Source organism: Schistocerca americana, chromosome 4, assembly GCF_021461395.2.
Source record: "Schistocerca americana isolate TAMUIC-IGC-003095 chromosome 4, iqSchAmer2.1, whole genome shotgun sequence".
NCBI classification, from domain to species: domain Eukaryota; kingdom Metazoa; phylum Arthropoda; class Insecta; order Orthoptera; family Acrididae; genus Schistocerca; species Schistocerca americana.
The window spans coordinates 40,067,078-40,079,757 of record NC_060122.1 but is presented as its reverse complement, the minus strand read 5'-3'; the positions used below and the strand labels follow the sequence as shown (position 1 = coordinate 40,079,757).

Here is a 12,680-nt window from a genome sequence, read left to right as displayed (position 1 = left end):
GCTGCTCTTGGAATCGCATCCTATGCTAGTTCTGTGCCTGCAGGAAACAAAATTGCATCCTCAAGACTGATTTGAGCTTTTGTATTTCTTCCCAGTCGGCTTTGACTCCCTCTCTCCAAAGATGGCATTCCATATCGTAGGAGGAGAGAGGGGAGTCATGCTGCTCATATGAAAGGACGTTCAAAGTCAACCCTTCTACCTGACTACCCAGCTTGAAGCTATTCCTGTCTGCATTTTACTTCCTCTCCTGAACTTTTGCATATGTACTGTTTACATCCCTCAGTCATTCGGTGTCATGGACACTCTACATCCAGCTTACTGGCCAACTCCCTCACCCCTTTCTGCTGCTCGTTGACTGTAATGCACGCCATTCCCTTTGGAAATCTCCCAGAACCTGACAGAGAGGTGCCCTCTAGGCTGAACTTCTCAGTCACCTCAACCTCATTTGCCTTATCGTGGGAGTACCCATCTTCCTTTTATACTACATGCACTCCTACCCATATCTGGAAATCTCCTGCACTGCCCAATTTGCCCATCATCTCATCACTGTCTCTAGTACGTACTCGAGCAACCATTTACCATTTGCTATCCATTTTCTGACTCCTACCCCACATATATGCACACCGAAATGGCAACTTTCTAGGGATGACTGGAGATTTACTGTTCCCTGGCACCCTTTGAGTGACATAATTTCTCCAGTTGTGATGGCCAGGTAGAATATCTTACAAATGCCATCATTACCACCACACAATATTCCATTCTCGCACTTCATCTTTACTGTGCCATGTCCCAGTGCCTTGATTGACTGAGCTGTGTTGTGACTCAACTCACATGCAGAGATGGTTTCTCCATGCTTTTAACCATCATTCTATGATGGCAAACTGCATTCATTATGAACAGTTGCATGCACAGTGCCGTTGCACCCTTCAGGATAGCAAAAATCTAGCTAGATTTCCTTAACTAGTTCTTCTAACAGTTCCACTACCTCAATTGTTGTATGGGCCCTGCAGGACCAAGATCCATTGGGCTGCTATTCTGCAGAGATTTCAAGCTCCACCCACTATCATTCTGCTTTCCTCCACCAGAAACAAGTGGAGGAGGCTTGGGTAGTACCCTTATTTTGGCAGATTAGCGAGTGCTACAAGCTGCCTTTATTATGATTGGGTGAGAACTTGCTCTCACTTCATATCGATCCTCCAACACAGTGCTGGACGATATTTGCATTCAGATGTTGCTAAACTTTTCTTTTGTGGGCAAGCACTTGCTCTTTCTTATGTACAACTGCATCTGGGCAGAGGGCACCGTTTGCCAGATGCCAGCATAGAGACACTGTCATTCCCATACCCATACCCAAGCCCAGTAAGGAAAAATACCTTCCTTCTAGTTACTGCCCCGTTTCTCCCACAAGCTGTGTTTGCAAACTGATGAAACATGTAATTCATGCCTGGCTGGTATAGTGACTAGAGTGTGGCAATTCACTGACCACTGTACCGTGCGGATTTTGAGCAGGCCGTCCTGCAGCTGACCATCTCATCACTTTGTCAACGTGTGTCGCGAATGGTTTTCTGTGGATATATCAGACACTGGCAGTGTTTTTAAATTTGCAGAAAGCCTAAAACACCTTCTGAAGGATGGGTATTCTTGATCTCTCTACATGCGGCACATCTGAGGCCGCATGCCCCATGTCCTTCAGGTATTTTTAAAGTATTGATTTTTCATGGAATGTTGGTACTGCCTTGTGAGACACCTTCACCAGGAAGTTGGTGTGCCTCAGGGTACTGTTTTGAGTGTGACCCTCTTTGCTATTGCCTTTAACTTTATTATGTCCTGTCTCCTGCAGGTCATCTCCAGCAGTCTACTGTTGCCCACCCCTACCCTGTTACCCTCCCACACCCTGTCCCAGCCTCCTCCTTACCCCCACATGATTGCCTGTTTCATCATGTGCAACTGCTCGCAGCCTGGCTTCAGCTGCCAGAGAGTGTGATCACGTGTGTGAGAGTTGCATTTGCGTGAGTATGTGAGTGTATGTTATCTATATATATCAGAGGCCTTGTTCACTGAGAGCTCACTTTCTTACAGTTTTTTTTTTTTTTTTTTTTTTTGTCGTGCCTGTGTGCCTTCCATGGTATTGTTAAATTCATTTCTGAAGAATTGTGATGGCTCGAGGCATTGAGGTGCTGGGGTAGGGGTCAGTGTACACTTATCAGCAAACAAACAATTGTGCCTTATTAGACAAAAGCCAGGAAAGATCAGACCATTTGGCAATAGTGCCGTAAAAACCAGACCAGGGATTGATCTCGGGGAGATGAGTGTCATTGGTGTGGTAAATGTGAGGTGTCTGATACTGACTCAGTATTCGTGTATGCCCCATATGCTAGTGATCACTTACTTAACTGCATAGGTTATGGACCTGACTCTCAGAAGGTTCAAATCACTGACATATGCATTCCACTGACATATGTATTCCACTGCCACTCATATTCTTCATTTTGCAGCTTGAAAATATATCTCTGCATGTTTTGGAATGAAGGTTAAGGCCTCAAAATTACCTGCTCTTCCCAAATCCATTCTCCTTGGTGAAATGATAGAAGCATTGCACGGTAACCTGAAGGTCCAGAGTTCAAAGCTACACATTTCCATTTTTTAATTGTTTTTGCAAATTCACTAGAAAGAGAGAGACAGATTTTTTGGACATTTATGCAAATAATGGAATTGTGTGTCTGAGTAATTAAATAGCTGCTCTTGTTGCGTATGGGCTTCACTCTGTTTCAGATACATTTATTAAAGTACCTGTAGCTAAAGTAATGAAAGTTATAATGTTTTATGATAGAGAAAATAACCAACAACAAAAGCAACATTTGAAGAGCTCTTCTTAAGACAGAATGAAACATGAAACCTTTAACAGTTCATGATAAGAAATGTTACACACTACTACAACCACACTTAATACTTACCATCCAGACCTCATGGCAAAGAATAGAAACAGTGAAACTAATGATTCACAGTATCATCCAGTTGCAGGCCTAGGTAAGCCAAGTGTTGCAACAAAATATTTGATCATATTCCATCAAATCTCATCTGTCACATGTGCCAAAGAATAAATTCACTTTCCATTACAGTGCTTGTGTATAGTCCAGCACAATATCAACATTGTGAAGTGCACTTCAACAAACATTTCTACAGCAAAAAGAGAGAAAATTTCTTCACGGGGTTTACAATACTATTCAGGTTTTCATCACACGATGTTTGTCTTGTATGGGAGTCCTAGTGTACTGCATATCGTGCTCGACAAAGGGAACAGGGAGAAGGGGACGATAAGGAAGATGATGGCGAGGTGAGTTGCAGTCTTGTGTTAGACCATCATAGCAGCAATAGTTGCAGGCACAGATCAGCGTGATTTCCCTAAATTGCTCCAGGCAAATGCCGAGATGGTTCCTTTGAAAGGGCACGGCCGACTTCCTTTCCCATCCTTCCCTAAACCGATGAGACCAATGACCTCGCAGTTTGGTCTCTTCCCTCAACAGCCCAGCCAGCACAGATCAGTGGAAGATGTCATGGAAGGTCTTAGAACATCACTGAGACCCTAATTACAAGTAACAGACATAAGAAATAAATGAATACACCTTTGGTTGTTGTTACCCATGCCCTGGCTCCAACTCAAACCATTAATGTTTGCTTGACTGTGATATTCCTGTGGTGCTGCTTGTGAGTGGATGACTGTAACTGAGGTATTGTCAGAGGTGTTAGTCATCAGAAATGGCATATTAGTCCAATGCTGATTTCTCTCTTGTCATGCTGATAAATGGCAAAAATGTTTAAGGAAATTTTGTTCAAATATGTGGCCTGTCCCCAGTGTAAGCTGTGCAGGGTTCAGCAAACGTCTGCAGTATGCAGATGATTTGGCTTTCCATCCAAGTTTGTCACATATCTGGCAGAGTCGTGCATTTCTATGTATCCTGTGTTGACATGACAAATATTAAGGGGTAGTAACGTGCATTTTTAAAGCTATACAAATTCACCCCAAGGGTGACTATGGGAATGGAAGTTGCCTGAGTATTGGGAACTTTGGATGAAATATCAACCTGTGTGATTGATGAATCTTTGGAATGGCAGAAGTCTACCCCTACTGTAAACAGAGTTTTAAAGAATTTTGTTGAAGGAGGCACTATCAGCAGAATGCCTGGCTCAAGATAATGAGCACACAGCAGGATAACACATAGCTTGCCTGTAAGAGCCAACTAATCCCTCCCCTAGATACGAAGCAGTTGTAGTGAGTGACCAACTTCCCAGTTCCAATGATGCAGTTCACTGAGGGCCAAGGAAAGCTGTACTGCACGCACAATGATCCACTATAAAACAGGAACTCAGTGAGGAAATGTGTTACACTGGCTGGCAGCCACAGAGCTCCATCTGAATGCAATGTGGAAAAATGTACTTTTCACAGATAAGTTGTCTTACCAAGGCCAAACAGTAGTTTAGCAGCCGCGAGGGTCCAGACATAATGGGGAATAAGTGGTGACAACAGGTAGTACTAGCCGATTGTCAGTTTCCTGGGGGCGTTGGTTTCCCCGTTGGGGGCGTTGGTTTCCCCGTTGGGGGCGTTGGTTTCCCCGTTGGGGGCGTTGGTTTCCCCGTTGGGGGCGTTGGTTTCCCCGTTGGGGGCGTTGGTTTCCCCGTTGGGGGCGTTGGTTTCCCCGTTGGGGGCGTTGGTTTCCCCGTTGGGGGCGTTGGTTTCCCCGTTGGGGGCGTTGGTTTCCCCGTTGGGGGCGTTGGTTTCCCCGTTGGGGGCGTTGGTTTCCCCGTTGGGGGCGTTGGTTTCCCCGTTGGGGGCGTTGGTTTCCCCGTTGGGGGCGTTGGTTTCCCCGTTGGGGGCGTTGGTTTCCCCGTTGGGGGCGTTGGTTTCCCCGTTGGGGGCGTTGGTTTCCCCGTTGGGGGCGTTGGTTTCCCCGTTGGGGGCGTTGGTTTCCCCGTTGGGGGCGTTGGTTTCCCCGTTGGGGGCGTTGGTTTCCCCGTTGGGGGCGTTGGTTTCCCCGTTGGGGGCGTTGGTTTCCCCGTTGGGGGCGTTGGTTTCCCCGTTGGGGGCGTTGGTTTCCCCGTTGGGGGGCGTTGGTTTCCCCGTTGGGGGCGTTGGTTTCCCCGTTGGGGGCGTTGGTTTCCCCGTTGGGGGCGTTGGTTTCCCCGTTGGGGGCGTTGGTTTCCCCGTTGGGGGCGTTGGTTTCCCCGTTGGGGGCGTTGGTTTCCCCGTTGGGGGCGTTGGTTTCCCCGTTGGGGGCGTTGGTTTCCCCGTTGGGGGCGTTGGTTTCCCCGTTGGGGGCGTTGGTTTCCCCGTTGGGGGCGTTGGTTTCCCCGTTGGGGGCGTTGGTTTCCCCGTTGGGGGCGTTGGTTTCCCCGTTGGGGGCGTTGGTTTCCCCGTTGGGGGCGTTGGTTTCCCCGTTGGGGGGCGTTGGTTTCCCCGTTGGGGGCGTTGGTTTCCCCGTTGGGGGCGTTGGTTTCCCCGTTGGGGGCGTTGGTTTCCCCGTTTGGGGCGTTGGTTTCCCCGTTGGGGGCGTTGGATTTCTGTGAGAGGAGCAGGAATGCTTCCTCAGTAGCAGGCCGTATGCCCACATTTTGAAGAAAGTGGTGCTGCATTTAGTGTGAATGCTATATTGTGGAGGGGATCTCATGCTACAGGAAGAATATTCACTTGTGTATAGGTCTGCTCATTCAACTGCAGCTGTCCAACATAGACATTAATGTAATGGACTTGCTGTGAGAGACTGCTCACATGAACACAATGGAAATTATGTGTGTGTAAGTAGCACGAACACACAGAGAACTGGCTGTGAAACACACCATTTATAGCTGATGCTCTTTTGGACTGCTTTTTTGAAGCCTCGGTGGGGTTGCCTCTTCTGACAAATGGGTCCAATGCCTCACAGATTCAGTGCCAGGGTGCATGACTGAAGTCAGAAATAATGGGGCATTCTGGATAAAATGTTATGGACTGAGAACATTTTACTTTCTTTCCTTGTTCTGCTGTGCAGTGTTCTGTCAGTGAGAGCCAGCACAAAATCTCTTGGTGACGGAAAAATATCAAAGATGAGTGAAGGAAATTTGAGCTAGTTCTAGTTGGCATTATCCTTGTACCTGAAATAAATTTATTTTAATTTAATATTTTGAGTATTACATTCTCTTTACTTGCTCTCTGCCTACATACATGAAATGAATAAATCAAGAGTGCCCCTTTTTAGGGCTATTTTTTGTTATGTCAAATTCATCTCTCTCCCACTCTATTGCCACCCATCGGACTCGGCCAAAAATGTGCAAAATATATCTTCTCTCTCTCTCTCTCTCTCTCTCTCTCTCTCTCTCTCTCTCTCTCTCTCTCTCCTCTCTCTCTCACACGCACACGCACACACACACACACACACACACACGCGCACGCACACGCAAATTAGAAATTGGAAAGTCTCTCATGACCAAATAAGAAAACAGGGCAGTATAATAATTTGTAGTTTCTAAATGGTGTTTATATATATAGAAATTGGTCTGTATGCTGCATTTATTGATGGAGTACATGTGTTTCCTCATGCTGTATGTAGAATAAGAAACAATATGCCATTTAATTTCTGTTGGACAAAACGTGTTTATTTCTTGTCTGAATCCTGAGCTACAGCAATGAACTTTGTCCAGAGATTGTTCTTCCTTCATGTAATTGAGGAAAAATGCAACTGTGGACACTGCATCTTGTAATTTCCCCATGCATCCTCCACAGCCTGACTAAACACAGCTTTGTTAGAGGCCATCTGATCTCAACTGTCGGTCATTTGTCCCAATCAGTGCTACCTAACAATAGCAAGACCGTGCACTCAATTTGCTTACTAAATCACAATCTCCCCCTGCGGGTTCGGGGGTAAGAATAGGCCCGCGGTATTCCTGCCTGTCGTAAGAGGCGACTAAAAGGAGTCTCAAACGTTTCGGCCTTCTGTGGTGGTCCCCTCTTGGGTTTGACCTCTTTTTTTTTTTTTTTTTTTTTTTTTTTTTTTTTTTTCCCCCCCTCCAAATTTCTGTTGTTAGTGCGTGCCATTTGGGGAAGGACACCTTATGTGGTGTTTTTCTATTGGTCCATCATGCTCCACCATCTTGCATGTTTCCTATTGTCGTGTGGGGGGGGGGGGGGGGGGGGGGGGGGGGGGGGGGGGGGGGGGACTACACCCAACGTCTTCTGGGTTGTCTCCTTCTTGGCTTGAGCGCACTCTTCTTCTTCATGCCCACAACAACTGTGGACCCTTTCAACACCTAAAATCCAGCACGGTAGCCAGTCCGTTGTGGTGGGGTCGTCATGTACCCTCTTGGTGGTAGCCCCCTGACCACGCAGGGATCGCACTACAGATGCCAGAGCTGTTTCCTCCCCATGCATGCCAAGGAGTATGTGCCCATCTTGTCTGGGGCACGGGGATTTCGGGCAACGGGATATCGGGCAGGTACCCATTGGTTTGGCTGGGTGGCGCCCTTGGGGAGAGCCCTCGTTCGGAGTAGGTGGCATCTGGGCGGATGTGGCGCAATGAAGCGCAATAAATCAAACCAAACTGGTGGTCGCACGGGAATCAGCGTCTCTAAGCAAGGTAGAGTAGACTTTGATGCTGTGCAATATGACCCTCAGTTGTTCCCCTCGTTGGCTGCGCCATGGGAGGGACGCCGATCTAGTGCCAAGCGGGAGCCTTACGTACCGCAATACCTTGTCTGCAGCAGGACTGATGGTGACTCCTTTCTTACGACGAAGCCTCTGTTTTTTGTGGAACACCTGGAGGATAAGTTTGGGGAAGTGGCGGGGTTGTCTAAAATGAGGAATGGGTCCATCCTCCTCAAGACGTCCTCCCCAGCCCAGTCACGAGCTTTGCTCTTGTGTGATAAGCTGGGGGACGTCCCTGTTACCGTCACTCCCCACAGTAGCTTAAATATGGTCCAGGGGATGATTTACCATCGTGACCTCTTGTTACAATCCGATGACGAGCTGAGAGCCAACTTGGAACGACGTGGTGTACATTTTGTCCGTCGTGTACATAGCGGACCCAAGACTAACAGGGTGGCCACCGGTGCCTTTATCTTGGCCTTCGAGGGTGATGTCTTGCCCGAGAAGGTCAAGGTGATGGTTTACCATTGCGACGTCAAGCCATACGTCCCTCCCCCGATGCGGTGCTTCCAGTGCTGGAAGTTTGGGCATATGTCCTCCCGTTGCCCATCCAGCGCTACATGTCGAGATTGCGGACGGCCCTCTCATCCCGATTCTCCATGTGCGCCTCCGCCTGTATGTGTCAACTGTGGGGAGCACCACTCTCCATGCTCGCCGGATTGCCCCGTTCTTCATAAGGAGCGAAAGATCATGGAATTTGAGACTCTGGACCGGCTTACTTATCGAGAGGCAAAACTGAAATATGAAAGGTTGTATCCTGCTTCCATTTGAACATCTTATGCTGCAGCCACGTTATCGTCGCCCACGCGAGCGACGGTTGTCGCCTCATCTGTGCCGCCTTCAGTGGGCCGTCTGGGCCGTGTATCTCTGTCTGCCCCCTCGTGTTTGGGGGCAAGCCTTCCTCTGTTGCCCCTTTAGCAGTTGGGGGCAAACCCTCTTCTGTCGCTCCCCCTACGCTTACTTTGGGAGTGACATCTGCTCCACAACCGGGAGGCTCGATCCCTCCCCCTCCTTCTCCGCCGGCGTTGCCTCCGCCGGTTCCTCTCTCGCGGAAGGGGTCCCTCGGGGCTCTCCCTTCCTCCGTTTCTTCTCCTACCCAGCCGTATGTCAGCCAGTGGCTGAAGGTTCCGCCACCTGCTGGTTGTAGGGCTTCTGGGTCATCGTCAGCCTCCGACGCTCCTTCAGAGAAGCTCTCCCAGCCCTCTCACCCTAAGGGCCGACGTGAGAAGAAGGAACGGCATGTGTCCAAGAAGAAGGACGTTCCGGTAGTTTCAGCACCGCCTGCTGTACATGGTCCTGGCTCCGGGGATGAGGTGGAGATCCTCGCCTCTGCCGCGGATCTCACCCTCACGGAACCCTTGGAGGCCTCTCCTATGGACTCAGCTGACTCTCCACCAGTGGCAGCAGTTGGCTCTGAGGCGCTGTCTGCCTCTTAGTCGCATTCATGCCCTCCCAGTCCCTTCCTGCTTCCATTCTCCAATGGAACTGCGGCGGTTATTTCCGCCACCTGCCTGAGCTCCGGATGCTTCTGAGTGTTTCCCCTGTTCTCTGCATTGCTCTGCAGGAAACTTGGTTTCCTGCAATGTGGACCCCCGCCCTTCGTGGTTATCGGGGATACTATAAGAACCGTGCTGCCTGTCAACGAGCGTCAGGTGGGGTTTGCCTCTTTGTTCACCACTCTGTCTGTAGCTCGTCAGTACCCCTTCAGACGCCTTTAGAGGCAGTTGCTGCCAGGGTTGAGCTCTCGCTGGCTATTACTGTTTGCTCTGTTTACATTCCTCCGGATGGGGAGCTCCCCCGACATGTCTTGGCTGCCCTGCTGGCTCAACTCCCGCCACCATTGCTGCTTCTGGGCGATTTCAATGCCCACAACCCTCTATGGGGTGGGACTGTCTCTGATGACCGCGGTCGAGCCGTGGAGCATTTGTTGGCTCAGCTCGACCTTAGCCTCTTGAACACCGGTGCTCCCACGCATTCCAGTGTGGCCCATGGCTCGTTCTCGGCCATCGATCTCTCTCTTTACAGCCCCGGACTTGTCCCTTCCCTCCACTGGAGGGTGCACCCTGACCTGTCGGGTAGTGACCATTTTCCCATCTATTTGTCACTGCCCCAGTGTCATTCTTCTGGGCGCCTGCCCCGCTGGGCTCTCCATAGGGCTGACTGGGCGGCTTTTACTTCCGCTGCAATCATTGAGTCTCCCCCACAGGGTGACATTGATGAGGTGGTCCGCGTCTTAACCACGTCAATGATTTCGGCCGCCAAGGCTGCCATCACCCGCTCTTCTGGCCTCCCTCGGAGGAAGGCTGTACCCTGGTGGTTTCGGCCGCCAAGGCTGCCATCACCCGCTCTTCTGGCCTCCCTCGGAGGAAGGCTGTACCCTGGTGGTTGCTGGAGATTTCTGAGGCTATTCGCGACCGTTGGCGGGCTCTCCAGCGTCATAGGTGGCACCCATCTCTCGAGACCCTCATCGCCTTTAAGAGGCTCCGTGCCTTTGCCCGTCGTCTTATTACACGGCGTAAGCAGGAGTGCTGGGAGCGGTATGTCTCCTCCTTGGGCTCCCGTGTCTCCCCCTCGCTCGTGTGGTCCCGGATACGGCGGATTTATTGACACCAGACCCCTACGGGTGTCCCTGGGATCTCTTTGAACGGCGCTGTCTGCGCGGACGCTGCCGCCATTGCTGAACACCTTGCTGCGCACTTCGCTAAGAGCTCTGCGACTCCAACTTATCCCCCCGCCTTTCGCTCTCTCAAGGAGCGTGCCGAGCAGACGCAGTTATTGTTCCACACGTGTCGTTCTGAAAAATACAATGCTCCTTTCAGCGAGAGGGAATTCCTCGCTGCCCTCGCCGATTGCCCTGATACAGCACCAGGACCGGACTGCATCCACGCACAGATGCTGAAGCATCTCTCCAGGGACTGCCAGAGACACATCCTCACCATCTTTAACCGCATCTGGAACGAGGGCGTGTTCCCGTCGCAATGGCAAGAGGGTCTTATTGTCCCCATCTTGAAGCCCGGTGCGGACCCACTGGCGGTGGACAGCTATCGTCCCATTACCCTCACCAACGTTTTGTGCAAATTGCTCGAATGTATGGTGGGGCGGCGTTTGTGTTGGGTCCTTGAGTCGCGCGGTCTCCTCGCTCCATCCCAGGGTGGCTTCCGTCGGGGCCGGTCTGCCACGGACAATTTGGTGCGGCTGGAATCTGCTATTTGTACGGCCTTTGCCCGACGTCAGCATCTCGTTGCTGTATTTTTCGATCTGTGGAAGGCGTATGACACCACATGGAGGCATCACATTCTCGCCACGTTGCATGAGTGGGGTCTTCATGGTCGGCTCCCGGCTTTTCTTCAAAGCTTTTTATTGCGCCGCTCTCTCCGGGTGCAAGTCGGTGCCACCTCTGGTTCATCTTATATACAGGAAAATGGAGTCCCGCAGGGCTCGGTGTTGAGCGTCTCCTTATTTTTAGTGGCCATTAATGGTTTGGCTGCAGCAGTGGGGTCGTCGGTGTCTCCTTCTTTGTATGCCGACGACTTCTGCATCTCATTTAGCTCCACGACTACGGGAGTCACCGAACGCAGGCTGCAAGTCGCCGTTCGCAAGGCAGCATCATGGGCTCTGACTCATGGTTTTCAGTTCTCTGCTGCCAAGACTCGGGTTATGCACTTCTGCAGGCGTCGGACGGTCCACCCTCATCCTGAACTTTACCTCAACGGCCACCTGCTTGAAGTGGTGGACGCTTGCCGCTTCTTGGGACTCGTGTTTGATGCCCGGCTCACATGGGTTCCTCATGTTACTCAGCTGAAGCAAAAATGCTGGCGACACCTCAACGCTCTCCGCTGCCTTAGCCACACGTCTTGGGGTGCAGATCGCTGCACGCTGCTGCGGTTGTACAGAGCCCTTGTGCAGTCCCGGCTTGATTATTGGAGCCTGGCCTATGGGTCTGCATCACCCTCAGTGTTGACGTTGTTAGACCCCATACACCACTGTGGGGTTTGGCTTGCAACTGGCGCTTTCCGTACGAGCCCCGTGGATAGTCTACTGGTGGAGGCCAGGGTTCCTCCACTGCGGATTCGCCGCCATCGACTGCTCGCCGACTATGCTGTCCACGTGCATTGCTCGCCTGGCCATCCCAATCGTCGCCTGCTTTTCCCTGCCATGGTCCTCCATCTGCCCGAACGGCGACCTAGGTCTGGGCTTTCCGTAGCTGTCCGTGTCCAGTCCCTGCTGTCGGAACTGGGGTCATTCCCTCTTCTGCCTCCCTTCCGGGTCCGTGCACCTACACTTCCCTGGTGTTTGTCCCGGCCGTCTGTCCGTCTGGACTTGGCACAGGGACCCAAGGACTCGGTTCCGCCTGTGGCCCTCCGTCGCCGTTTTCTTGCGCTCCTCGCCTCATTTTCGGACTGTGAGCCCGTCTACACTGATGGTTCCCTGGTTGATGGTCGCACTGCCTACGCTTTTGCTCACGCTGCCCATGTTGAGCAGCGGTCCTTGCCGGCTGGCTGCAGTATTTTTACTGCAGAGCTGGTGTCCATATTGCGCGCTCTTGAGCATATGTGTTTCTGCTCACGTAGGTCCGTCGTGATCTGCAGTGACTCCCTGAGCAGCCTTCAGGCCATCGACTGCTGCTATCCCTCTTCTCCTCTGGTGTCCTCTATTCAGGAGTCTGTTTCCGCCATTGCCCGTTCTGGTCGTTCGGTGGTTTTGGTTTGGACGCCAGGTCATGTTGGCATCCCGGGGAACGAATGTGTTGACAGGCTGGCCAAAGGGGCGATTGACGCCCCAGCTTTGGAGATCGGCCTCACGGCTTGCGATCAGCAGCTGGTGTTGCGCTGTAAGGTGCTTGGGATGTGGTCTGCTGAGTGGCGAAGCATGACAGCGCCTAATAAACTGCGGGCTGTCAAGGAGATGACCAATGTGTGGCGCTCCTCCCTGCGGTCTTCTCGCAGGGACTCTGTTATCCTGTGTCGGCTCCGCATCGGCCATACATACCTGACGCACGGCCATCTTT

The 12,680-nt window shown here is 51.3% G+C and overlaps 1 protein-coding gene across 1 annotated transcript in view; it reads right to left on the bottom strand.

Annotated features, from left to right (window-relative positions):
• The window catches only part of LOC124612566 (DNA-directed RNA polymerase II subunit RPB1-like), a 44,185-nt gene that overhangs the window by 29,500 nt on the left and 2,005 nt on the right, over positions 1-12,680 (bottom strand). Inside the window, exon 2 of the mRNA XM_047140848.1 lies at positions 4,559-5,556. Coding sequence (XP_046996804.1) covers positions 4,559-5,556 — 998 coding nt within the window. The remainder of the gene's footprint in view (positions 1-4,558; positions 5,557-12,680) is intronic.